Below are 18,874 nucleotides of genomic sequence, written 5' to 3' on the forward strand. Positions count from 1 at the left end.
TAAAAGGCCACTCACACAACACAATGCCACAGATGTCTCAAGTTTTGAGGGAGCGTGCAATTGGCCTGCTGACTGCAGGAATGTCCAACAGAGCTGTTGCCAGAGAATTTAATGTTAATTTCAATACCGTCGGCCTACACCCTCCCAGGCCCACCCACGGCTGTGCCCCTGCCCAATCATGTGAAACCATAGATTAGGGCCTAATGAACTTATTTCAATTTACTGATTATCTTATATGAACTGTAACTCAGTAAAATCTTACAAATTGTTGCATATTGCATTAATATTTTTGTTCAGTACATACAATTGAAGTCGGAAGTTTACATACACCTTAGCCAAATACATTTAAACTCAGTTTTTCACAATTCCTGACATTTAATCCTAGTAAAAATGCCCTGTCTTAGGTCAGTTAGGATCACCACTTATATTTTCAGAATGCGAAATGTCAGAATAATAGCAGAGAGAATGATTTATTTCAGCTTTTATTTCTTTCATCACATTCCCAGTGGGTCAGAAGTTAACATACACTCAATTAGTATTTGGTAGCATTGCCTTTAAATTGTTTAACTTGGATCAAACGTTGGGTGAATTTTGGCCCATTCCTCCTGACAGAGCTGGTGTAACTGAGTCAGGTTTGTAGGCCTCATTGCTCGCACATGCTTCTTCAGTTCTGCTCACACATTTTTTATGGGATTGAGGTCAGGGCTTTGTGATGGCCACTCCAATACCTTGACTTTGTTGTCCTTAAGCCATTTTGCCACATCTTTAGAAGTATGCTTGGGGTCATTGTCCATTTGGAAGACCCATTTGCGACCAAGCTTTAACTTCCTGACTGATGTCTCGAGATGTTGCTTCAATATATCCACATAATTTTCCTCCCTCATGTTGCCATCTATTTTGTGAAGTGCACCTGTCCCTCCTGCAGAAAAGCACCCCCACAACATGATGCTGCCACCCCCGTGCTTCATGGTTGGGATGGTGTTCTTCGGTTTGCAAGCCTCCCTCTTTTTTCCTCCAAACATAACGATGGTCATTATGGCCAAACAGTTCTATTTTTGTTTTATCAGACCAGAGGACATTTCTCAAAAAAGTACGATCTTTGTCCCCATGTGCAGTTGCAAACCGTAGTCTGCAAACCGTAGTCTGGCTTTTATATGGCGGTTTTGGAGTAGTGGCTACTTCCTAGCTGAGCAGTCTTTCAGGTTATGTCGATATAGAACACATTTTACTGTGGATATAGATACCTTTGTACCCGTTTCCTCCAGCATCCAGCCTTCCCTGTAGCTCAGTTGGTAGAGCATGGTGTTTGCAACGCCAGGGTTGTGGGTTCGATTCCCACGGGGGGCCAGCAAAAAAAAATGTATGAAATTGTATGAAATGTATGCATTCACTACTGTAAGTCGCTCTGGATAAGAGCGTCTGCTAAATGACTAAAATGTAAAATGTAAATGTAAATGTAAGGTCCTTTGCTGTTCTGGGATTCATTTGCACTTTTTGCACCAAAGTACATTCATCTCTAGGAGACAGAATGTATCTCCTTCCTGAGCGGTATGACGGCTGCGTGGTCCCATGGTGTTTATACTTGCATACTATAGTTTGTACAGACAAATGTGGTACCTTCAGGCGTTTGGTAATTGCTCCCAAGGATAAACCAGACTTGTGGAGGTCTGAATTAAATTTTCTGAGATCTTGGCTGACCACTTTTGATTTTCCCATGATGTCAAGCAAAGAGGCACTGAGTTTGAAGGTAGGCCTTGAAATACATCCACAGGTGCACCTCCAATTGACACAAGTGATGTCAATTAGCATATCAGAAGCTTCTAATGCCTTGACATAATTTTCTGGAATTTTCCAAGCTGTTTAAAGGCACAGTCAACTTAGTGTATGTAAACTTCTGACCCACTGGAATTGTAATACAGTGAATTATAAGTAAAATAATCTGTCTGTAAACTATAGTTGGAAATATTACTTGTGTCATGCACAAAGTAGATGTCCTAACCGACTTGCAAAAACTATAGTTTGTTAACAAGAAATGTGTGGAGTGGTTGAAGAACGAGTTTTAATGACTCCAACCTAAGTGTATGTAAACTTCCCACTTCAACTGTATATAGTACCACTCAAAAGTTTGGGGTCACTTACAAATGTCCTTGTTTTCCATGAAAACATACATGAAATGAGTTGCAAAATGAATAGGAAACATAGTCAAGACGTTGACAAGGTTATAAATAATGATTTTTAATTGAAATAATAATTGTGTCCTTCAAACTTTGTTTTCGTCAAAGAATCCTCCATTTGCCGCAATTACAGCCTTGCAGACCTTTGGCATTGTCGTTGTCAATTTGTTGAGGTACTCTGAAGAGATTTCACCCCATGCTTCCTGGCATTGCAAAATTGAGTGATGGGATCTTGAAGAAGAAAGGCTTTTTACCCTGAACAAATCTCCAACTTTACCACCACCAAAGCACCCCCAGACCATCACATTGCCTCCACCATGTTTGACAGAAGGCGTCAAGCACTCCTCCAGCATCTTTACATTTTTTCTGCGTCTCACGAATGTTCTTCTTTGTGATCCAAACACCTCAAACTTAGTCTGTCCATAACACTTTTTTCCAATCTTACTCTGTCCAGTCTCTGTGTTCTTTTGCCCATCTTAATCTTTCCTTTTTATTGGCCAGTCTGAGATGTGGCTTTTTCTTTGCAACTCTGCCTAGAAGGCCAGCATCCCGGAGTCGCCTCTTCACTGTTGACGTTGAGACTGGTGATTTGCAGGTACTATTTAATGAAGCTGTCAGTTGAGGACTTGTGAGGTGTCTGTTTCTCAAACTAGACACTCCAATGTACTTGTCCTCTTGCTCAGTTGTGCACCGGGGCCTCCCACTCCTCTTTCTATTCTGGTTAGTTTGCGCTGTTCTGTGAAGGGAGTAGTACACAGCGTTGATGAGATCTTCAGTTTCTTGGCAATTTCTCTCATGGAATAGCCTTCATTTCTCAGAACAAGAATAGACTGACGAGTTTCAGATAAAGTTATTTTCTGTCCATTTTGAGCCTGTAATTGAACCCACAAATGCTGATGCTCCAGATACTCAACCTGTCTAGGAGGCCAATTTTATCACTTCTTTAATCATAACAACAGTTTTCAGATGTGCTAACTTAATTAGAAAATGTTATCTAATGATCAATTAGCCTTTTAAAATGATAAACTTGGATTAGCTAACACAACGTGCCATTGGAACACAGGAGTGATGGTTGCTGATAATGGGCCTCTGTACGCCTATGTAGATATTCCATTAAAAATCTGCCGTTTCCAGCTACAATAGTCATTTACAACATTAACAATGTCTACACTGTATTTCTGTTCAATTTGATGATGTTTTAATGGACAAAAAAATAAAATTCTTTAAAAAAAAAAGACATTTCTAAGTGACCCCAAACTTTTGAACGGTAGTGTATGGGGCGGCAGGTAGCCTAGTGGTTAGAGCGTTGGGCCAGGAACAGAAAGGTTGCTAGATCAAATCCCTGAGCTGATGAGGTAAAAATCTGTTGTTCTTCCCCTGAACAAGGCAGTTAACCCACTGGGTCATTGTAAATAAGAATTTGTTCTCAACTTACTTCCCGAGTTAAATAAATAAAATAAATAAAAAATATACACACAGTACCAGGCAAAAGTTTGGACACATCTACTCATTCCCGGGTTTTTCTTTATTTTTTACAATGTAGAATTATAGTGAACAATAATAGTCAAAACTATGAAATAACACATATGGAATCATGTAGTAACCCAAAAAAGTGTTAAACAAATCAAAATATATTTGAGATTTGAGATTCTTTAAAGTTGCCACCCTTTGCCTTAATGACAGCTTTGCACAATCTTGGCATTCTCTCAACCAGCTTCATGAGGTAATCACCTGGAATGCATTAGCAGATGTGCCTTGTTTAAAGTACATTTGTGGAATTTCTTTCTTTCTTTATGCGTTTGAGCCAATCAGTTGTGTTGTGACAAGGTAAGGATGTTATACAGACCAAGTCCATATTATGACAAGAACAGCTCAAATAAGAGCGAAGAGGAATACACCTCCTCGGCTGAGAGGCAGTGTGTACAAACAGTACACCACAAACACTTAGACACCCACGCATGCTGACATGCCTAAGAGGTACTGTGTACACACACTCTGAAAAGCTAGGATGCCTGGGGCTGCATTAGGAAATAAACACTTTGGGAGTCGAGACAGTTGGTTTCTGTCTAAAGTGTTAATTACCTTATAATCTCTCTCCGTCCCTCTCTCGGCTCTCTCTCTGTCCCTCTCTCTCTCTGGGTGTCTCTGTCCCTCTCTCTCTCTCTGGGTGTCTCTGTCCCTCTCTCTCTCGGTGTCTCTGTCCCTCTCTCTCTCTGGGTGTCTCTGTCCCTCTCTCTCTCGGTGTCTCTGTCCCTCTCTCTCTCGGTGTCTCTGTCCCTCTCTCTCTCTCTCTCTGTGTGTGTCTCTGTCCCTCTCTCTCTCTCTCTGTGCGTCTCTGTCCCTCTCTCTCTCTCTCTGTGCGTCTCTGTCCCTCTCTCTCTCTCTATCTCTGTGCGTCTCTGTCCCCTCTCTCTCTCTCTCTCTCTCTGTGCGTCTCTGTCCCTCTCTCTCTCTCTCTCTCTGTGCGTCTCTGTCCCTCTCTCTCTCTCTGTGCGTCTCTGTCCCTCTCTCTCTCTGTGCGTCTCTGTCCCTCTCTCTCTCTGTGCGTCTCTGTCCCTCTCTGTGCGTCTCTGTCCTTCTCTGTGCGTCTCTGTCCTTCTCTGTGCGTCTCTGTCCCTCTCTCTCTCTCTCTCTCTCTGTGCGTCTCTGTCCCTCTCTCTCTCTGTGCGTCTCTGTCCCTCTCTCTCTCTGTGCGTCTCTGTCCTTCTCTGTGCGTCTCTGTCCCTCTCTCTCTCTCTGTGCGTCTCTGTCCCTCTCTCTCTCTCTGTGTCTCTGTCCCTCTCTCTCTGTGTGTCTCTGTCCCTCTCTATCTCTCTCTCTCGCTCTGTGTGTCTGTCACTCTCTCTCTCTGTGTCTCTGTCCCTCTCTCTCTCTGTGCGTCTCTGTCCCTCTCTCTCTCTGTGCGTCTCTGTCCCCCTCTCTCCCTCTCTCTCTCTGTGCGTCTCTGTCCCTCTCTCTCTCTGTGCGTCTCTGTCCCTCTCTCTCTCTCTGTGCGTCTCTGTCCCTCTCTCTCTCTCTGTGCGTCTCTGTCCCTCTCTCTCTCTCTGTGCGTCTCTGTCCCTCTCTCTCTCTGTGCGTCTCTGTCCCTCTCTCTCTCTGTGCGTCTCTGTCCCACTCTCTCTCTGTGCGTCTCTGTCCCACTCTCTCTCTGTGCGTCTCTCTCCCTCTCTCTCTCTGTGCGTCTCTGTCCCACTCTCTCTCTGTGCGTCTCTGTCCCACTCTCTCTCTGTCCCTCTCTCTCTCTGTGCGTCTCTGTCCCTCTCTCTCTCTGTGCGTCTCTGTCCCTCTCTCTCTCTGTGCGTCTCTGTCCCTCTCTCTCTCTGTGCGTCTCTGTCCCTCTCTCTGTGTCTCTGTCCCTCTCTATCTCTCTCTGTGTCTCTGTCACTCTCTCTCTCTGTGTCTCTGTCCCTCTCTCTCTCTGTGTCTCTGTCCCTCTCTATCTCTCTCTCACTCTGTGTGTCTCTGTCCCTCTCTCTCTCTGTGTGTCTGTCCCTCTCTCGCTCTGTGTCTCTGTCCCTCTCTCTCTCTCTGTGCGTCTCTGTCCCTCTCTCTCTCTGTGCGTCTCTGTCCCTCTCTCTCTCTGTGCGTCTCTGTCCCTCTCTCTCTCTGTGCGTCTCTGTCCCTCTCTCTCTCTGTGCGTCTCTGTCCCTCTCTCTCTCTGTGCGTCTCTGTCCCTCTCTCTCTCTGTGCGTCTCTGTCCCTTTCTCTCTCTGTGCGTCTCTGTCCCTCTTTCTCCCTCTCTCTCTGTGTGTCTCTGTCCCTCTCTCTCTGTGCGTCTCTGTCCCTCTCTGTGTATCACTGTCCCTCCCTCTCTCTCCTTCCTTGTCCCTCCCTCCCTCTCTCTCTCTCTCTCCGTCCCCGTTCCCTCTCCCCGTCCGTCCCTCCCTCTCTCTCTGTCCCTCTCTCTCTGTGTGTCTCTGTCCCTCTCTCTGTGTGTCTCTGTCCCTCTCTCTCTCTGTGCGTCTCTGTCCCGGTCTCTCCCTCTCTCTGTGTGTGTCTCTGTCCCTCTCTCTGTGTGCGTCTCTGTCCCTCTCTCTGTGTGCGCCTCTGTCCCTCTCTCTGTGTGCGCCTCTGTCCCTCTCTCTCTGTGCGCCTCTGTCCCTCTCTCTCTGTGCGCCTCTGTCCCTCTCTCTCTGTGCGCCTCTGTCCCTCTCTCTCTGTGCGTCTCTGTCCCTCCCTCTCTCTCCTTCCTTGTCCCCCCCTCCCTCTCTCTCCCCGTCCCTCCCTCTCTCTCTCCGTCCCCCCGCTCTCCCAGTCTGTCCGTCCCCCCGCTCTCCCAGTCTGTCCGTCCCCCGCTCTCCCAGTGTGTCCGTCCCCTCGCTCTCCCAGTCTGTCCGTCCCCCCGCTCTCCCAGTCTGTCCGCCCCCGCTCTCCCAGTCTGTCCGTCCCCCCGCTCTCCCAGTCTGTCCGGCCCCCCGCTCTCCCAGTCTGTCCGCCCCCCGCTCTCTCCGTCTGTCCGCCCCTCTCTCTCTGTCTGTCTGTCCCCCTCTCTTTCCCTCTGTCTGTCCCCCTCTCTTTCCCCCTGTCTGTCCCCCCTCGCTCTCTGTCTGTCTGTCCCTCTCTTTGTCTGCTCAAGCCGCTTGTTTCCCACCTCAGCCCTCTCTGTCTATCAGTCTGTGTTGTGAGTTCAGTGTGTGTGTGTGTGTGTGTGTGTGTGTGTGTGTGTGTGTGTGTGTGTGTGTGTGTGTGTGTGTGTGTGTGTGTGTGTGTGGTGCAGTCTTGTTCACACACAGTAAAACATATGTGTAAACCAGAGAGGTTCATTTACAGCTCACATCCTCACATACAGCCTACTTCCTATTTGATCATTCATTATTTATTCAACCTTGCAGAGCAGCATTTATAGTGGATAGGGAGAGGTAGGCAGTCCCACATATCCAACCAGAGGGCAGTCCCACATATCCAACCAGAGGGCAGCCCCACATATCCAACCAGAGGGCAGCCCCACATATCCAACCAGAGGGCAGCCCCACATATCCAACCAGAGGGCAGTCCCATATATCCAACCAGAGGGCAGCCCCACATATCCAACCAGAGGGCAGCCCCACATATCCAACCAGAGGGCAGTCCCATATATCCAACCAGAGGGCAGTCCCACATATCCAACCAGAGGGCAGTCCCACATATCCAACCAGAGGGTAGCCCCACATATCCAACCAGACTGCAGCCCCACATATCCAACCAGAGGGCAGCCCCACATATCCAACCAGAGGGCAGCCCCACATATCCAACCAGAGGGCAGTCCCATATATCCAACCAGAGGGCAGTCCCATATATCCAACCAGAGGGCAGCCCCACATATCCAACCAGAGGGTAGCCCCACATATCCAACCAGAGGGCAGCCCCACATATCCAACCAGAGGGCAGCCCCACATATCCAACCAGAGGGCAGCCCCACATATCCAACCAGAGGGCAGCCCCACATATCCAACCAGAGGGCAGCCCCACATATCCAACCAGAGGGCAGCCCCACATATCCAACCAGAGGGCAGCCCCACATATCCAACCAGAGGGCAGCCCCACATATCCAACCAGAGGGCAGCCCCACATATCCAACCAGAGGGCAGCCCCACATATCCAACCAGAGTGCAGCCCCACATATCCAACCAGAGGGCAGCCCCACACCAGCACTGCAGTCTTCGAGCGTTTCAGAGTGTAGGAACGGTGCCTGATCGTTAATCAGATAGGGTTACATCATCTGTGTGTGGGTGTGGCTCTGTGGCTGTGAGTGTGTGAGTGTCTGGCTGTGAGTGTGATGCTGTGAGTGTGTGAGTGTGAGTGTGTGGCTGTGAGTGTGTGAGTTTGTGAGTGTGAGGCTGTGAGTGTGAGTCTGTGAGTGTGTGAGGCTGTGAGTGTGTGAGTGTGTGGCTGTGAGTGTGTGAGTGTGTGGCTGTGAGTGTGTGGTTGTGAGTGTGTGGCTGTGAGTGTGTGAGTGTGTGGCTGTGAGTGTGTGGCTGTGAGTGTGAGAGTGTGTGGCTGTGAGTGTGAGAGTGTGTGGCTGTGAGTGTGTGGCTGTGAGTGTGTGAGTGTGTGGCTGTGAGTGTCATGCTGTGAGTGTGTGGCTGTGAGTGTGTGAGTGTGTGGCTGTGTGGCTGTATGGCTGTGAGTGCGTGGCTGTGAGTGCGAGGCTGTGAGTGCGAGGCTGTGAGTGCGAGGCTGTGAGTGCGAGGCTGTGAGTGTGAGAGTGTGAGTGTGTGTGGTTGTGAGTGTGAGGCTGAGAGTGTGTGAGGCTGAGTGTGTGAGGCTGAGTGTGAGACTGAGAGTGTGAGGCTGAGTGTGAGGCTGTGAGTGTGTGTGGCTGTGAGTGTGAGGCTGAGAGTGTGAGGCTGAGTGTGAGACTGAGAGTGTGAGGCTGAGTGTGAGTCTGTGAGTGTGAGGCTTGAGTGTGAGGCTGTGAGTGTGAGGCTGAGATATTCTTACATGATCTTCTGTTGGAGATCTTCTGGGGCTGAAGAACACTGGCGGCGGGCCGACGCAGAGCAAACCTCCTGGAGAAAAGAGGAAGAGAGGAAAGAGGGAGGAGAGAGAGAGAGGATAGGAGAGGAAAGAGGGAGGAGGAGGAGAGAGAGAGAGGATAGGAAAAAGGGAGGAGGAGGAGAGCGAGAGAGGATAGGAGAGGAAAGAGGGAGGAGAGAGAGGATAGGAAAGAGGGAGGAGGAGATGGAGAGGATAGGAAAGAGGTAGGAGGAGAGAGAGGATAGGAGAGGAAATAGGGAGGATAGAGAGGATAGGAAACAAAATAGGGAGGAGAGGAGAGAGGATAGGAGAGGAAGAGAGAGAGAGAGAGAGAGAGAGAGAGAGGAGCGTGAGAGGACAGGAGAGGAGAGGAAAGAGGGAGGATAGGAGAGGGAGGATAGGAGAGAGAGAGACAGCAAGGAGAGAGAAATAGTGAGGAGAGACAGAAACAGCGATATAAGCAGATGAGCGATAATAAAGATAAATACTTTATTAATAACGTATTACTGGCTATGTAATATAATTAATCGTTCGCTTATTACTTATTATTAATTACATAAAACTAATCGCCCGCTATTATTAACGACTTTAATCCATTATTATAGATTAATTTTATGGTAATACAGATGCATATTAATGCGCCATATTTATGAGCTAGTAAAACTTTTCTTAATAAAAAAATTTTATGTGAAATTAATAATATTAAAAATATAATATTAATTAATTATATAATATATAAAGATAATATTTATATATAAATATGAAATATATAAAAAAATAATTAAAAATGAAATATAAGATAAATATATTTAAAAAATATATTTATATATTTGATTATTGTTTATGAGGAGAGAGAGAGAGAGAGGAGAGAGGAGAGAGGAGAAGAGACAGAAGAGAGGAGAGAGAGAGGAGAGAGAGAAGAGAGGAGAGAGAGAAGAGAGGAGAGAGAGGAGAGACAGAGAGGAGAGATAGACAGAGAGGAGAGAGAGACAGAGGAGAGAGAGACAGAGGAGAGAGAGAGACAGAGGAGAGAGAGAGACAGAGGAGAGAGAGAGAAGAGAGAGGAGAGAGAGAGGAGAGAGAGAGAGGAGAGAGAAGAATCCCAATAAAACCATCAGCTTTCACAGTCACACTGGGATTAATAAACCCTTTCTGCTATAATACCTAGAAACATCCTTAAATATCCATCACGTTCATTCTTTAGGGTGAAAGAAAGGGAAGAAGAGGAGAGAGAGGGAGAAAGATAGAGAAAACGAGTGGCAGGAATAAATGTGAAGGATTTAGATTTTTTTTTGTTTTATTTTTTCTCTGCGCTCGTTGGTTGTTCAGACCGAGCCAAGAAACTGCCCCAGTCCTCCAGCCCAGTCCTCCAGCCCAGTCCTCCAGCCCAGTCCTGTGTTGCACATCAGCAGCCATCTGTGCTTGCCACTGATGTGTGATTTTCCATCCACTCCCCTTCCAAAGTGGATCAGTACCAGTGTTATCATTTTCTGTCATGACTCATTTTGGGCCAGACGCGCACGGAAATCCAAAGTATTTTGGCAGCGCCAGGCAAGAGGGGAGGCGGGTAGAAGGAGGGAGGGAGGAGAGGGGGAAAAGGAAAGAAAGAAATAGTAATTCCTTTCATTGTGACGGCAGTGAAACACTCCAAGCCTGGACTGGGCTTGTAATGGGGGTGGCAGACAGACAGGTAGAGATGTCCTTGTTTTTGAAAGAAAAGCACATTTCTTGGCCATTAAAACATCATCAAATTGATCAGAAATACAGTGTAGACATTGGTAATGTTGTAAATGACTATTGTAGCTGGAAACAGCAGATTTTGTATGGAAAATCTACATAGGCGTACAGAGGCCCATTATCAGCAACCATCACTCCTGTGTTCCAATGGCACGAAGTGTTAGCTAATCCAAGTTTATCATTTTAAAAGGCTAATTGATCATTAGATAACATCTTCTAATTATGTTAGCACATCTGAAAACTGTTGTTCTGATTAAAGAAGAAATAAAGGCAGAGTTGCAAAGAAAAAGCCGTATCTCAGACTGGCCAATAAAAAGAAAAGATTAAGATGGGCAAAATAACACAGACACTGGACAGAGGCATCCCGGAGTCGCCTCTTCACTGTTGACGTTGAGACTGGTGTTTTGCGGGTACTATTTAATGAAGCTGCCAGTTTCAAAAACAAGGACATTTTGAAGTGACCCCAAACTTATGAACGGTAGTGTACATAGACAGGTATATAGAGATGTAGGGGGGAGAGGAGGACAGGGGTGGGGGGGACAGGAGGACAGGGGGATAGGAGGTAGGGGGAGAGGAGGACAGGGGTAGGGGGAGAGGAGGACAGGGGGTAGGGGGGAGAGGAGGACAGGGGTAGGGGGGACAGGAGGACAGGGGGTTAGGGGGGACAGGAGGACAGGGGGTAGGGGGGACAGGAGGACAGGGGTAGGGGGACAGGAGGACAGGGGTTAGGGGACAGGAGGACAGGGGGTAGGGGGGAGAGGAGGACAGGGGTAGGGGGACAGGAGGACAGGGGGTGGGGGACAGGAGGACAGGGGGTAGGGGGACAGGAGGACAGGGGGTAGGGGGACAGGAGGACAGGGGAAAGAGGACAGGGGTAGGGGGAAGAGGAGGACAGGGGTAGGGGGACAGGAGGACAGGGGTAGGGGGAGAGGAGGACAGGGGTAGGGGGGAGAGGAGGACAGGGGGTAGGGGGACAGGGGTAGGGGGGACAGGAGGACAGGGGGTAGGGGGACAGGAAGACAGGGGGTAGGGGGGAGAGGAGGACAGGGGGTAGGGGGGAGAGGAGGACAGGGGTAGGGGGACAGGGGGTAGGGGGAGAGGAGGACAGGGGGTAGGGGGACAGGGGGTAGGGGGGGAGAGGAGGACAGGGGGTAGGGGGAGAGGAGGACAGGGGGTAGGGGGACAGGGGGTAGGGGGGAGAGGAGGACAGGGGTAGGGGGGACAGGAGGACAGGGGGTAGGGGGGAGAAGACAGGGAGTAGGGGGGACTGGAGACGGGGGGACTGGAGGACTGGGGTAGGGGAGAAGAGGACAGGGGGTAGGGGGGACAGGAGGACTGGGGGTAGAGGAGGACAAGGGTTTGGGGGACAGGAGGACAGGGGGTAGGGGGGACAGGAGGACAGGGGGTAGGTGGGACAGGAGGACTGGGGGTAGGTGGGACAGGAGGACTGGGGGTAGGTGGGACAGGAGGACAGGGGGTAGGTGGGACAGGACGACTGGGGGTAGGTGGGACAGGAGGACAGGCGGTAGGGGGGGGAGAGGACAGGGGGTAGGGGGGACAGGAGGACAGGGGGTAGGGGGGACAGGAGGACAGGGGGTAGGGGGACAGGGGGTAGGGGGGAAGAGGAGGACAGGGGGTAGGGGGGACAGTAGGACTGGGGGTAGGTGGGACAGGAGGACTGGGGGTAGGTGGGACAGGAGGACTGGGGGTAGGTGGGACAGGAGGACTGGGGGTAGGTGGGACAGGAGGACTGGGGGTAGGTGGGACAGGAGGCCAGGGGGTAGGTGGGACAGGACGACTGGGGGTAGGTGGGACAGGAGGACAGGCGGTAGGGGGGAGAGGACGGGGTAGGGGGGACAGGGGTAGGTGGGACAGAGGGGGTAGGTGGGACAGGAGGACTGGGTAGGTGGGACAGGAGGACAGGGGGTAGGTGGGACAGGACGACTGGGGGTGGGACAGGAGGACAGGCGGTGGGGGGAGAGGACAGGGGGTAGGGGGGACAGGAGGACAGGGGGTAGGGGGGACAGGAGGACAGGGGGTAGGGGGACAGGGGGTAGGGGGAAGAGGAGGACAGGGGGTAGGGCGGACAGTAGGACTGGGGGTAGGTGGGACAGGAGGACTGGGGGTAGGTCAATGGGTATGGGACAGGAGGACTGGGGGTAGGTGGGACAGGAGGACTGGGGGTAGGTGGGAGAGGAGGACAGGGGGAGGGGGACAGGGGGAGAGGAGGACAGGGGTAGGGGGGACAGGAGGTAGGGGGGAGAGGAGGACAGGGGGTGGGGGACAGGAGGACAGGGGTAGGGGGACAGGAGAACAGGGGGTAGGGGACAGGAGGACAGGGGTAGGGGGACAGGAGGACAGGGGGGTAGGGGGACAGGAGGTAGGGGGGAGAGGAGGACAGGGGTAGGGGGACAGGAGGACAGGGGTAGGCGGAGAAGAGGACAGGGGGTAGGGGAAGAAGAGGACGGGGGGACAGGACAGGGGGGAGAAGAGGACAGGGGGCAGGGGGCAGGAGGACAGGGGGTAGGGGGGAGAGGAGGACAGGGGTAGGGGGGAGAGGAGGACAGGGGGCAGGGGGCTGGAGGACAGGGGGGTAGGGGGGACAGGAGGACAGGGGGTAGGAGGGACAGGAGGACAGGGGGTAGGCGGAGAAGAGGACAGGGGGTAGGGGGGACAGGAGGACAGGGGTGGGGGGACAGGAGGACAGGGGTGCAGGGGGGGAGAGGAGGACAGGGGTAGGGGAGAGGAGGACAGGGGTAGGGGAGAGGAGGACAGGGGGTAGGGGCAGGAGGACAGGGGGTAGGGGGGACAGGAGGACAGGGGAGGGGGACAGGAGGACAGGGGTAGGGGGGGACAGGAGGATAGGGGTAGGTGGGACAGGAGGACAGGGGTAGGGGGACAGGAGGACAGGGGGTAGGGGGGAGAGGACAGGGGTAGGGGGGACAGGAGGACAGGGGTAGGGGGGGAGAGGACAGGGGGTAGGGGGGGAGAGGACAGGGTAGGGGGGACAGGAGGACAGGGGTAGGGGGACAGGAGGATAGGGGGTAGGGGGACAGGAGGACAGGGGGTAGGGGGGACAGGAGGACAGGGGTGAGGGGGAGAGGACAGGGGGTAGGGGGGACAGGAGGATAGGGTAGGTGGGACAGGAGGACAGGGGGTAGGGGGACAGGAGGACAGGGGTAGGGGGGAGAGGACAGGGGGTAGGGGGGAGGACAGGGTAGGGGGACAGGAGGACAGGGGTAGGGGGAGAGGACAGGGGTAGGGGGGAGAGGACAGGGGTAGGGGGGAGAGGACAGGGTAGGGGGACAGGAGGACAGGGGTAGGGGGACAGGAGGACAGGGGTAGGGGGACAGGAGGACAGGGGTAGGGGGGACAGGAGGACAGGGGTAGGGGGACAGGAGGACAGGGGGTAGGGGGACAGGAGGACAGGGGGTAGGGGGGACAGGAGGACAGGGGTAGGGGGGACAGGAGGACAGGGGTAGGGGGAGAGGACAGGGGTAGGGGGACAGGAGGACAGGGTAGGTGGGACAGGAGGACAGGGGTAGGGGGACAGGAGGACAGGGGTAGGGGGAGGAGGACAGGGTGGGGGACAGGAGGACAGGGGTAGGGGGGAGGACAGGGGTAGGGGGACAGAGGACAGGGGTAGGGGGGAGAGGACAGGGGTAGGGGGACAGGAGGACAGGGGTAGGGGAGAAGAGGACAGGGGTAGGGGGCAGGAGGACAGGGTAGGGGGACAGGAGGACAGGGGGTAGGGGGACAGGAGGACAGGGGTAGGGGGACAGGAGGACAGGGGGTAGGGGACGAGGGGGACAGGAGGACAGGGTAGGGGGACAGGAGGACAGGGGTAGGGGGGAGAGGACAGGGGTAGGGGGAGAGGACAGGGGTAGGGGGACAGGAGGACAGGGGTAGGGGGGAGAGGACAGGGGGTAGGGGGGACAGGAGGACAGGGGTAGGGGGAAGAGGACAGGGGTAGGGGGACAGGAGGACAGGGGTAGGGGGAGGAGAGGACAGGGGTAGGGGGGAGAGGACAGGGGTAGGGGGAGAGGACAGGGGTAGGGGGACAGGAGGACAGGGGTAGGGGGGAGAGGACAGGGGTAGGGGGACAGGAGGACAGGGGTAGGTGGGACAGGAGGACAGGGGTAGGTGGGACAGGAGGACAGGGGTAGGTGGGACAGGAGGACAGGGGTAGGTGGGACAGGAGGACAGGGTAGGGGAGAGGACAGGGGTAGGGGGGACAGGAGGACAGGGGGTAGGTGGGACAGGAGGACAGGGGTAGGGGGACAGGAGGACAGGGGTAGGGGGGGACAGGAGGACAGGGGTAGGTGGGACAGGAAGACAGGGGTAGGTGGGACAGGAGGACAGGGGTAGGGGGGACAGGAGGACAGGGGTAGGGGGGAGAGGACAGGGGTAGGTGGGACAGGAGGACAGGGTAGGTCGGACAGGGTAGGTGGGACAGGAGGACAGGGGTAGGGGGGAGAGGAGGACAGGGGTAGGTGGCAGGAGGACAGGGGTAGGTGGGACAGGAGGACAGGGGTAGGTCGGACAGGAGGACAGGGGTAGGTGGGACAGGAGGACAGGGGTAGGTGGGACAGGAGGACAGGGGCAGGGGGAGAGGACAGGGGTAGGTGGGACAGGAGGACAGGGGTAGGTGGGACAGGAGGACAGGGGTAGGTGGGACAGGAGGACAGGGGTAGGTGGGACAGGAGGACAGGGGTAGGTGGGACAGGAGAACAGGGGTAGGTGGGACAGGAGGACAGGGGTAGGGGGGAGAGGACAGGGGTAGGGGGAGAGGACAGGGGTAGGGGGGGACAGGAGGACAGGGGTAGGTGGGACAGGAGGACAGGGGTAGGGGGGACAGGAGGACAGGGGTAGGTGGGACAGGAGGACAGGGGTAGGGGGGACAGGAGGACAGGGGGTAGGTGGGACAGGAGGACAGGGGTAGGTGGGACAGGAGGACAGGGGTAGGGGGGACAGGAGTACAGGGGTAGGGGGGACAGGAGGACAGGGGTAGGTGGGACAGGAGGACAGGGTAGGTGGGACAGGAGGACAGGGGTAGGTGGGAGAGGACAGGGGAGGTAGGACAGGAGGACAGGTGGGACAGGAGGACAGGGTAGGGGGGAGAGGACAGGGTAGGTGGGACAGGAAGACAGGGGTAGGTCGGACAGGAGGACAGGGGTAGGTGGGACAGGAGGACAGGGGTAGGTGGGACAGGAGGACAGGGGTAGGGGGGAGAGGACAGGGGTAGGTGGGACAGGAGGACAGGGGTAGGTCGGGACAGGAGGACAGGGGTAGGTGGGACAGGAGGACAGGGGTAGGTGGGACAGGAGGACAGGGGTAGGTGGGACAGGAGAACAGGGGTAGGTGGGACAGGAGGACAGGGGTAGGGGGGGAGAGGACAGGGGTAGGGGGAGAGGACAGGGGTAGGTGGGACAGGAGGACAGGGGTAGGTGGGACAGGAGAACAGGGGGTAGGGGGAAGAGGACAGGGTAGGGGGGACAGGAGAACAGGGGTAGGGGGACAGGAGGACAGGGGTAGGTGGGACAGGAGGACAGGGGTAGGGGGACAGGAGGACAGGGGTAGGTGGGACAGGAGGACAGGGGTAGGTGGGAAGGAGGACAGGGGTAGGTGGGACAGGAGAACAGGGGTAGGTGGGACAGGAGAACAGGGGTAGGGGAAGAGGACAGGGGTAGGGGGGACAGGAGAACAGGGGGTAGGGGGGACAGGAGGACAGGGGTAGGTGGGACAGGAGGACAGGGGTAGGTGGGACAGGAGGACAGGGGTAGGTGGGACAGGAGGACAGGGGTAGGTGGGACAGGAGGACAGGGGTAGGTGGGACAGGAGAACAGGGGTAGGGGGACAGAGGACAGGGGTAGGTGGGACAGGAGAACAGGGGTAGGGGGGACAGGAGGACAGGGGTAGGTGGGACAGGAGGACAGGGGTAGGTGGGACAGGAGGACAGGGGTAGGTGGGACAGGAGGACAGGGGTAGGGGGGACAGGAGGACAGGGGTAGGTTGTGTGGGGTGGTACCTGGTCCATGGGTAGCTCACTCACCTCTCCTGGAACTGTTTGGAGGGTATGAGGCCTGCGCGAGGGTTGGCATGGCCATCTTGTTTAGCCTGCCACCAGTTGGCATCATCCTGGCTCATGATGTGAAGGATATCGCCCCTCTTGAAGGCCAGGCCAGCCTCCTTACACGGGATGGCTTTGTCCTCCGCTGGCTCGTAGTCAAACAGAGTCTTCACAAACATCTGGAGAGAGAAGTTTTTAAAAGGACGACAGCGGTTTCTTCACATTACCTTTAGTCTCCTCTCCCCACTAGTCACCGTGGCAACATCAAGGTAGTCCGTCGCTACGGCGATCTAAACCTGCCCGGCTTCGGAACCAGATCAGACACACTTCACTGTTGCTTAATGTGATTGGCCAGGAAAGGTCAACACAATCAGGAGTTTGTCTGTTACCTGCCTGAAGCCATTGGCTCTAGTCTCTCTGGGTTATTCCGTCAACATGGTCTGTGTCCCAAATGGCACCCTATTCCCGACATAGTGCACTAGTTTGACCAGGGCCGATAGGTCTCTGGTGAAAAGTAGTGCACTATAGGGAATGGAGGAGGAACACCCCCACATACTAAAGTCTGTCAGCTGTCTCAGAGCGTGGCGAGAGTTTAACGTCTACTGAGTCACAGACTCTAAATGGGAGTCCTACTTCGTTCCACTTTGTGATCTGGGCTGATTCACAGGTCCAAATTAACTTCAGTAATCTTTCCCTACTGAAGAGGGAAACATATTTTGCAGAGATGGGCTAATTTATCTTGGCAGTCAGCAGAGGGACACAGCGCCTCATCAACACAACAGAAGTAAGACCTGGGAGAGAGAAAGGAGCGGAGACTTGGACAACTTCCCCTTTATAGCGAAAACAACTCACTACATCCTCACTCCAAGATGCTAAAGCAGTCACAGTAAACTACCACTGGTGAATATGTGGAGACAGGAGACAGACAGACAGACAGACAGACAGACAGACAGACAGACAGACAGACAGACAGACAGACAGACAGACAGACAGACAGACAGACAGACAGAGAGACAGAGAGACAGACAGACACAGACAGAGAGACAGACAGACACAGACAGACAGACAGACAGACACAGACAGACAGACAGACAGAGACAGACAGAGACAGACAGACAGACAGACAGAGACAGACAGACAGACAGACAGACAGACAGAGACAGACAGACAGACAGACAGACAGACAGACAGACAGACAGACAGACAGACAGACAGACAGACAGACAGACAGACAGACAGAGACAGACAGACAGACAGACAGAGACTGAGAGACAGACAGACAGACAGAGACTGAGAGACAGACAGACAGACAGACAGAGACAGACAGACAGACAGAGACAGACAGACAGACAGACAGACAGACAGACAGACAGACAGACAGACAGACAGACAGAGACAGACAGAGACAGACAGACAGACAGACAGACAGACAGAGACAGACAGAGACAGACAGACAGACAGACAGACAGACAGACAGACAGACAGACAGACAGACAGACAGACAGAGACAGACAGAGACAGACAGACAGACAGACAGACAGACAGAGACAGACAGACAGAGACAGACAGACAGACAGACAGACAGACAGACAGACAGAGACAGACAGACAGACAGACAGAGACAGACAGAGACAGACAGACAGAGAGACAGAGACAGACAGAGACAGACAGAGACAGACAGACAGAGACAGACAGAGACAGACAGACACAGACAGACAGAGACAGACAGACAGAGACAGACAGAGACAGACAGAGACAGACAGACAGACAGAGACAGACAGACAGACAGAGACAGACAGACAGAGACAGACAGAGACAGACAGACAGAGACAGACAGACAGACAGAGACAGACAGAGACAGACAGACACAGACAGACAGAGACAGACAGACAGAGACAGACAGAGACAGACAGAGACAGACAGACAGAGACAGACAGACAGACAGAGACAGACAGAGACAGACAGAGACAGACAGACAGACAGAGACAGAGACAGACAGACAGAGACAGACAGACAGACAGAGACAGACAGAGACAGACAGAGACAGACAGAGGGTGATTTAAGGAGGGCTACGTTGCCAGGTGGTGAAATGATGAATCAGATGGGGACACTGTTTGGGTCTAAGCAAGGAGGAAACATACTTTCTGGCTCTACAGCCTAACAGCAGTATAAACCAATACATCCTTGCTGAAAGCTCCTGCTTCCCTCTCCCTCTCCTCTCCTCTTGTCCATCTTTCTTTTTCTCTCTACAGTTTTACACATGTGTACCCAATTAGCCCGCACTTCAATGTATTTATTATAGCCAAGGAAAGAGAGTAAACTAGCTCTTCTCAGAGGGGAGTCTGAAGTTCTGGCAGCGATACACAGGTTCAGATTGATATCTGAAATGACCATATTAAAACCATTAAACTATGACAGAGAGAACAACCCAGCCCTC

General features: G+C 53.3%; 1 protein-coding gene across 6 annotated transcripts in view; it reads right to left on the reverse strand.

Moving 5' to 3' along the window:
* The window catches only part of mpp7a (MAGUK p55 scaffold protein 7a), a 339,487-nt gene that overhangs the window by 92,624 nt on the left and 227,989 nt on the right, over positions 1-18,874 (reverse strand). For all 6 annotated transcript variants that reach the window (XM_014157501.2, XM_045702141.1, XM_014157503.2 and 3 more), the window contains 2 exons: positions 16,420-16,616; positions 8,595-8,662 (listed from right to left, as the gene is read on the reverse strand). In XM_014157501.2, the coding sequence (XP_014012976.1) occupies positions 8,595-8,662; positions 16,420-16,616 (265 nt within the window). The remainder of the gene's footprint in view (positions 1-8,594; positions 8,663-16,419; positions 16,617-18,874) is intronic.

Source organism: Salmo salar, chromosome ssa19, assembly GCF_905237065.1.
Source record: "Salmo salar chromosome ssa19, Ssal_v3.1, whole genome shotgun sequence".
Classification (NCBI taxonomy): Eukaryota; Metazoa; Chordata; class Actinopteri; order Salmoniformes; family Salmonidae; genus Salmo; species Salmo salar.